An 8,733-nucleotide genomic window follows, 5' to 3' on the forward strand; every position below is an offset into this window, starting at 1 on the left:
AGGTCAGGTCATGTTGCAGAGGGACGGATCGAGTGTTGCATGCGCGCCAGTTTCATTTGTGGCAAACAAACCTGCTGCTGCTGAGCCCGTTGGAAATTTGATAGCCCTGAAAATGCCGTGAGTAGCCATGTCCTTCTGCTTGTCTGCTGTATTGTCTACTAAGTTGAAACTTCTGGCATAAAATAAAGGTTGGACTTTGAAAGGCTGCTTCAGAAATACTTTTGGACATTAAGAGAACAAAATCTTCCGTGGCAGAACGGACGAATCGAGGCTTCCCTCCCTGTCAGAGGCTGTATCTCCCCAAGTGCTATTTAATAATACAGATATCAAATGTTTTTGCTCGCGCCTCGCATATTTACAATGTCAGTTGCACGTAAAAGACATTATAACAAAAAATGTAGACCCCTTGCGCTACAAAGATAAAAACAAAATTGAGATCTTGGCTCATTTTGACAGATCATATAACACGGAAATGTATTAGAGCAAACTAAGTTATTGAAGTTTTACACGAGTACATTTACCCCTAACGAAAAATCACCATATTATTCATATAAGGCTTTATAGTGTGTCTGTTGTACTAAATGTTGAGTTTATTGTGGCCTATTGTAGTTGATGCTTTTTTTTTTGTATCTCCTATGTTATCACTAAAATATTCCCACAATAGGCCATATTGTATCCTAAAATCGGAGTGGGAAATGCAGACAGATGGGTTTGCTTACTTACTTGTTAACTTACTGTTGATTGTTAGTGTTGAACATTGTTTGCTCAAACAGCAGAATCACACGCGACCTTCCTGTACTTGCAATTTTATGATATATTGCATCTTTTTTTGTGGGTTCACTCTATTGTCACTGGTATGCTGTATTTACTTATGCGCCAAATAGTTAAGAATGACTTTGTGGCCCTTCATTGACCCTAAGAGGACTTTGTTTAGACTTGGCCAATGTCTAGTCTAACTTCACTGTGTTTTTCTAATAGTGTCAAAAGAGCTCTTCGCATGGATAATACCCAAAGTGTGAGTAAATACATTTTAATTGTCCCTACAGCCAGCCACACTGTCACTGTAATCAGTTTGTTGCTCGCCCTTAGCTAACATGCTGCTTTCTAATTTGTGTGTCAAAGAATGGCTTTAGGCTGTCCATGGTTTCCAAACATTTTTGTCTGAACACTCAAATGATTTAAGATGTTTTCATGTTGTCATAATGATATCTTTGATATTTTGTCTTTTCTGTCCTGAACAGCATACACCTTCCAAAATACCTGCACCTGACAGAAACTACTCTCCCTTGACTGGCACTGCAAGTCTTCCACCAGGTGTGTTGACAACTATCATTATAGTCTTCTGAAGAAATGTCCAGTACATCATGCAACAAAAGAAGAGGAAATCTCCAAACCATTAGCTACACATTGAAACAAGAGGGATACATTTTTACTAGCCTATTAGGCCGTGTCTGCTCATTTTCTGTCCGTGCTTGTGCAAAACTGTCCTTGCTTGCAAGAATTTGAATGGAGATGTCTGTCTCTAAGGTATCGAGAGTATCTCTCCGTTCTTCTTCTCTTCTCGCGTTCTTGTGTCCACCATGATGATGTTTGACGTAATAACTAATGGCTGAAGCACAATTCCAAAGCAAAAGAGAAAAAAGGGTAGTATGGGTAAAGATTTTAGAAGTGTACTTGCCAACCAAGGATGCTGACTTGACCAATGAGAAAGGATTAGAAGCCCCAAGGTTCATCGCGAGAATGACATATCACGGCCAAACAGCTCAACAGTCTATAGTACAAATCCAGTTAAAAATGTAAAAACGAAGAGTTTCATCCCAAAATTAGATATCCACCATTTGAAAAAGGGACGCCTACTCACTGTTTGCATTAAAAGAGTCTGGCTACATGTTGTCCTTTCCTGAAAAGGACATTCTTTTATACTATTTAGACTATGCCTTTTTATTGAAGTCATATTGTGTGTATTATGTTTGTTTTATAATCCCTCTGTTCTATGGTAAATAAAGCAGTCCCCTTTTTGAGCAACAGCAACTTATATGTATATGTCGATGTGCTCTAGATTGTGTTATTGAGTGTGTTGTTCTTAATCAACAGGCCATGCCATAGCCACCACGCATAAACAGAAGGTCCCACAGACGGATAGAGAGAAGTGAGTACTGAAGTCACAGATTTCACATTTCTTTCGTTTTAGACTCATCAATCATGTAAATTGTTATTAGGCTGTATGTCAATTTCTATTTTCACTGGTAACAACTGTGCACAAATTCACAGAAAGTAAAGGGCAGTACATTAAAGTATGAATGTAAAGGGTTACAGAGAACTCTCCCTTTTATTAGTTGATATATTTCAATTGCCACACTTTCCTGATGGTCATAATGACATATCAGAATTTAATGACAGGAGACACGGAATGAGGGCGATTCATCATTGGCCAAATTATCAGTGATTTACATAGCACTAAAAATAGTTGTATAACAGCACTTTAACACAAGAGCCATTTCCTTAGCCAAGGCAGACATTTGGTGTCTGGCCTATCCATCAAGACAAGTATTAGTTTTGAATTTTATGGTGCTGTCAGTAACACTTTACATGAACTGCGGTTTACAATGCATTCATAACTTCTGAAGGGCATCATAACAGCTACATGGCACATCCATGAGCACTGATTCAGTCCTCTCATTTGGTTATGTAATACTAGTGTAATTTGCGACATAGCACTCAAACAGTGTTTTGATGTATTGTAAATTTCAAAATAAAAGTCAGTTGTAGTTGGAAAATGTTGCAATTGGCAATTAGCATTTTTAACTGAAAGGAACATGAATTGGGGTAAGCCATGAAAAAATTTTATCAAGCTCTTCTTCAGACATTGTATTGTATTGTTTATTATATGCACCATCCCTTTTGAATTACCAGCCTTTCCATGTGATTTTCATTCTCTGCTTTGGATATGTGTTCATTTTAATAGCCTAGTCCTTTTAAGGGACATCTATTTAGGTATTTATATTGTAGTCAGTGACTTATTCAGTAGATCACACTGTCATAGAATATTACAGAAAGAATTTTGAACCCCTCAGCATTGTAATCCCACATTTCAAAGCTTCCTGACGGTTCACACCACTCTCTTTTGCTTTGACCAGACTGGACTCCCTGAGATCTAAACTGGAAGGATCAGAGGATGCATTCATCAAGGCCAGGAAAGAGCTGGAGGAAATAGTCGTGAGTGAGACTTTTTCTTTGGTCTTCATCTTCACAGAAAGCGGAAATGTAGAGTCTCCATCTTATCTTCAGATTGAGGGATGATGGTCATCTTGGATACTGAATACTCACTTGTGATATGGCTTTGCCTTTTACAATAGATGCTTGCAGGGATGTGATTTTTTCTTTTTTTCATTAATTTCCAATAGAGAATTCTACTTTTGTCCTTTACCCCCAAATACTATATATTGCTGTTTTTTGTGTTCTCCTAATTACGTCCCTGAGCCTGTATTTTGATTAGTCAGCAGAGGGCAGCAGCAAACTGAGGAGTTTCTTCACTAGAGGTTCTGCTGACTTGAAGACTGAACTGAAGAGACACAGAGAGCTGAGTAAGTAGGCAAAGCGACCAACACTGTTGAGTACGACCATGTTATAAAGTCAAAAGTGAGTTTGAATGAGCGCTATCGGCTTATTTCTTAATGAACCAACTGGCTTTCAGGGTGAGAACTACTCGAAATTCGTTATAATTTATATTTTGGTAGCAGTAATTAATGGCAAAAAAGAAAAAACCCAAATTTTGATTCCCTTTGACACCAGCATAGGACTCACTATTTGTTCCCACTTTTAAAATAATTGCATTTTTGTGTTTTCAGCATCAAGAGTAGAGTCCTCTTTGGAAGGAAATGATGCTCGCCAGAACCCCTTTCAAGGTAATTGGCCTGCTAATGAATGTAATAAACTTTACACAGTGTCAGAGTAAACAATGTTTTATATACACAGTCATGTTCTATTATGCTTCTCGCCATCAAGAAAAACACACCCACTTAGCATTGCTGGAATTTTATTATGTTGATCATTGAATAGTTTTATGACCAAAATAATGGAGTTTAAGACACAAAACTGCTAAGTAGAGCTGAGGAGAACACTACAAGATTTTGTGAAGGTTTACTGGCAGTTAGGCTCCCACACACAAATTTAGAAGATTGGTGTTGAAATTCAACACCTGTTTTCTCAAAGGTTTTTATCGGTGCACCTTGATCTTGAAAATTTGGCCTGGATGACAAGTTGTATGTTTCACCAGTTTGGGAATTTTATAGTGAGTCTCCAGTCTCCACACAGAGGGCCAATAGCTCCATGGTTTCCAGATATCATAATGTTTTGGCTGTCATATCTCTCGACATGCAACGGCCTTCACCAAATGGCTCCATTTAGATTGTTGTGATTGTGACTTTGTCCCTTGGTCTTGAAATGAAAGGATTATAAGAAAAAAACTGATTGATTTCAGGATGAGCAGGAAGAGAATAATAGTCACAAGGCCTGGTTGATTTCCAGGGACATCCATCTACTATTTGATTTGATTTGCTTCCTCCTACTTCTTCTAAGTTATTTAAGCGATAACAGTGTCAATGGGTGATTGTCTGAGTTGTTCAGATAATTGTGTGCTCTGTGAACTTAGGAGAAAAACAACATTTTGTTATGGTTACACAAACAAGTCAATGAGTAGATTTCCCAGGGAAAGAATTAATTTGATTATTTTAGGCACATATTATGCCTCCAGCAAAGCAATTCTTGTGATCCAATCACATAATGGTGACTTGTGGAATATGAATAGGGGGTATTGTCAGAAGTCGAGCTTGTTTTCCGATAAGGTTGTTAAAAATTGTGTTAATTAGTTCCAGTGAGGGAGCCTAACATACATATTGCATTGTGGATCCACGCCACAGGAATGTCACATTTTTTGTCACATGGTAGGAGCCGTGAAATTTATCAGTTGTGCATAAACCTCCTTACAACAACAGACTTCACAATGTCAAGGCAGATTGCTCAGGGAGAGAATCGGCCCTATTTGTGCCTTGAGACACACATTTTAAGTAAACTGTTATTCAAAGCTACAGAAGACTTCTGGCCTATATCTGCAGGGAGCGTGAAATCCAGACAGATGATGTGGACGGTATCATGAAGCATGATCCTGCTGTAGTGTAAAATGTTTGTTTAGATTTGCTGCTATGGCCTGCAGGCTTTGGGTCCATGTGCTGAATGCATGGGGGAGTGTTCTGCTGAAAAAGGCAAGTGCTTTCTGAGGACTTGGGACTAACTGTGCGGTTCACTCTCCCGACCATGTCCACATTGACGTCATATGTTGTATAGGCACAATTACTCTGGCTCATCCAGCAGACGTGACTAACAAATGAAAAACTGTGGCCCTTGTGTGCTGTAGAAATAATTCTAGCCACTCCGATTCACAGTATGGAGTACTTCCTGAAAATCAATAAGTTCTGGAACTGTTTGTGCGAGTGAAACACACAATCCATAGAAAACTTGGGATTAATGGCGCCAGCAACACGTCTCGGAGAGAAGAGTGAAAGACTACAGTAACAGAGGTTTATTGTTAGTTTGTAAGTGAACATACAGGCTGAAATAGGCTTGTGTGCACGGCCTCAAAGACCCCAATTCATTGGGAACATTTTGAGCCAGTGATAAGATAATACGATAAGATATAGTTTTAAAATTTCAAATTAATTTTTAAAGCAGCTGAGTTCACAATGAGGGACTCTGTAACGTCTGCCAGAGGGAAGGAGCTGGTACTCAGAGTGGAGAACATGGGATGGATCAGTATTTAGGATTAGGATCAGTATTTTCTGTGCTTGTCTGATGACAGACTGATCATACTTTGATGATAGGCTACTGGCATAGAAATGCCATTACTGGAACAAAATCAACATAGAGGTATATTGCCTCAAAAAGTACTATGGCCCTACAGTTTTTTTTTCCATAGGCAGATAAACTACAGTGAAGCACCAATAGATATATGGATTTGACCCAATTTCACCACCACACAAGGTTTTTCTGAAGTACACACTAGTGATTGATTTATAGATCATTTTAATTAACTGTTCGGCACTCATATACTCAGTACTCTAGATACAGTGTAATAACAAATCTAATTTTCAAATTGGATTGTTCTACAATCACTATTCAGGTAAAGCAGAGGAGCTGCCCGTAAAAGAAATCCATAGCATTGAACTTAAAACGAATGAACTTAACTGAGCAACTTGGTGGAGGGGTTGGGGGCATGTTGTGTTTGACACAACTCTTTCTAGCTTCTTGAAGTCTCTACAGAGCTGGTTTGAGGCACCCTAGGTTCACCTCTGAGTTACCTGATCGGCTGCCACAAAGCAAATCCATGGTAAACAAATGCACCAGACTTGCAATGGATGTTCCCCTGGGCTCATTTACTGAAGTGAGCAAATACGCAGCATGATTCCAAGGCTGTGCCGGGCTGACATGACGTAAGCTTAGGCCACAATACTCAAATATATAGACAGGTTGTTCACATTCAAATCAAAATTTGTGTATAGCTGGTGCACTTAAGAAGGCTACCATAGGATGTTTGATAATGGCTCATGCTCTGCTAATTGGTGTACCTTTAAACATTGCAATTCTGCACATGAAACTATGCTCATTTTCCATACATTTTAAAATTTCCATGGGAGCCGTCTTATTACGCACCAGGAAGCGCCCTCTCTGTGGTCAGGCTCTGCACCCTGGGCTCTCCCTCTGTGTCGGGTGCCAAGCCTCCAGCACCTGCACCCTGCCAAGGCAGCTGAGTAAATCCATGAGGACATTTAAACCTTGACGGCCAATCCTCCGATCCCACTTCCCCACTTCTCCTCCTGTGTCTTCTTCCCTCTTCCTTTCCCTCTTTCCTGCCTTGTCATCCCCTTTTCTGCCTTACACTGTGATAATGCTGTCTCGCTTTAAAGCTACTTCTTTTCTCAGAGTGAGAGCGCCGTGTTAAGAAGCGCTTACGACCGTCCTTTAAGGTTAACAAAAGTTTCAGTAAGCATTCTAGAGAAGTCACTTTTGGTGAGCAATCAGGCTTGGGGCGAGCATAAATCCTCTGGGTATAGTCCAGGCATTACAAATACCCGCGGCGCCTGTATGTGCTGATGACTACAGAATTGAAAAAGAAAGGCCATAATAATTCTGAGGCAAGTTTCCCTCAGCAGCGGGTATTGATTATTTGTGTGTAGTGAGAGATTTGGAAAATTCAATTAAAGGAGTTGTGCAAAGGATTCATAAATTCTGCCCCTCCAACCCATACCACGACATGGTTATGTTCTAAATCAATGTTGCACTTCACAATATATTTTCTTAGGAGCATAAAAATAAATAACATTTAAACAGTTCTGCTTACTACAGAAACAAATTTTATTTTCTCCGAAGCTTTTTAGTCACAGCCAAGTACTGACTTGTGCACATCTTCAGGCCGGTAACGTATTTTTATTGCAATTTCTCCCATAAGAAAATCCTATATAATATGAATTTTGAGATGACGAAATGAGGGGAAAGGGGACGGCTCAGCAGTATAAAAATTGATCAGGCCATAGATGGGTCCATGTTGGGGAAGATTTGTATGTCAGCAGTAATGGGCTGTATTAAAAAGAAGATTCCTTAAGACGTCATAAAAGTGATGGGGCTGTGTCACAGGTCGCGGGCTGCGGGCCCAGGCGGCTCCCCGACTCTGGCACATCAATCCTGGGAGGCCTCACGGACAGATGCCACCTACCCACCGGGAGTTTTATGCTTTTTGATTAAACACACAGTCGCAATTAAAGGGGGGAGCTGTATATTAGGCTGTTTTGGTCAAACTGGAGCCGGTGGCCTTCGATCGACACCGTGGGTTGCAGAGTGTGCAATCTTTTCAGCCCATGATTTCTGACTAGGTCATTGAATTTCACCTTAGGATGCAGAGAATATGCTTCGTCTTACATTTAAATATTACTGCAGCAAGCAAATAATTATTTTCAAATAGCCAAATACAGTTGAGGGCTGGGTGAAAACACCAATTAATGTTATTCAGGGATATGAGAAGTTTTTTCCCCAGATTTCAGTTTTTGAATACTCTTCTCCCAGTCATTGTTTTTCCCATCTTTTGCTCACTGTAATATCCTGCTTTTTGTGTTGCCCTGATCACATCCCAGATCATTTGAATATTATGTATTTATTTTCTAAAGAAGCACTGTTACCAATCAATAAATGTTTGACTTGAGATTTCATCATTTCTCTTTTTAGGTGGCACGAGGACGGGGAGTTCCTATGAGTTCCTGAAGTCCATTATGGGTTGAGCTGCTGAGGTACAAAACCACTTCAACTCTGAGTTTGGATTAAATGTAAAGACATCCAAGAAATCCATTGTCATACACCTTGGTTTACTAAGATTTATGGAAAATATGCCTCATGTTAACTCTTCTTTGTGAACAGAGTGCCATTCAATCTTGATGTTGACTGTAGTGTGTGTAATATCACTGGGTGCCAGTGGGGTTACACTCATGTTTTCCTCTCCCATATTCCCCAGGTTTTTGTTAGCAAGGCATCTTGGCTGTTGACAGCTAATGGAATTGCTCTTCCCCTCTTGTGTAGCAATGTGCGTATGATCCCGGGGAGATAAGACAGGAGATGAATGTGGAATCCGTGCTGTCAGTTGTGAGGCAGAGATGTCTCGGAAGCCGTCATTCATCGGGGGGGGAGAAGTGT

At 39.9% G+C, this 8,733-nt stretch overlaps 1 protein-coding gene across 1 annotated transcript; it reads left to right on the forward strand.

Annotated features, from left to right (window-relative positions):
• The first annotated feature begins 984 nt into the window (after nucleotides 1-984).
• Nucleotides 985-8,651, forward strand: itgb3bp (integrin subunit beta 3 binding protein). Its single transcript, XM_071925634.2, has 7 exons — nucleotides 985-1,015; nucleotides 1,242-1,314; nucleotides 2,095-2,149; nucleotides 3,138-3,216; nucleotides 3,497-3,584; nucleotides 3,849-3,905; nucleotides 8,272-8,651. The coding sequence occupies exons 1-7, from the start codon at nucleotides 998-1,000 to the stop codon at nucleotides 8,322-8,324; spliced, it is 423 nt and encodes a 140-aa protein (XP_071781735.1). The 5' UTR covers nucleotides 985-997; the 3' UTR covers nucleotides 8,325-8,651.
• Nucleotides 8,652-8,733: the final 82 nt, after the last annotated feature.

Source organism: Centroberyx gerrardi, chromosome 9 (genome assembly GCF_048128805.1).
Source record: "Centroberyx gerrardi isolate f3 chromosome 9, fCenGer3.hap1.cur.20231027, whole genome shotgun sequence".
NCBI lineage: Eukaryota > Metazoa > Chordata > Actinopteri > Beryciformes > Berycidae > Centroberyx > Centroberyx gerrardi.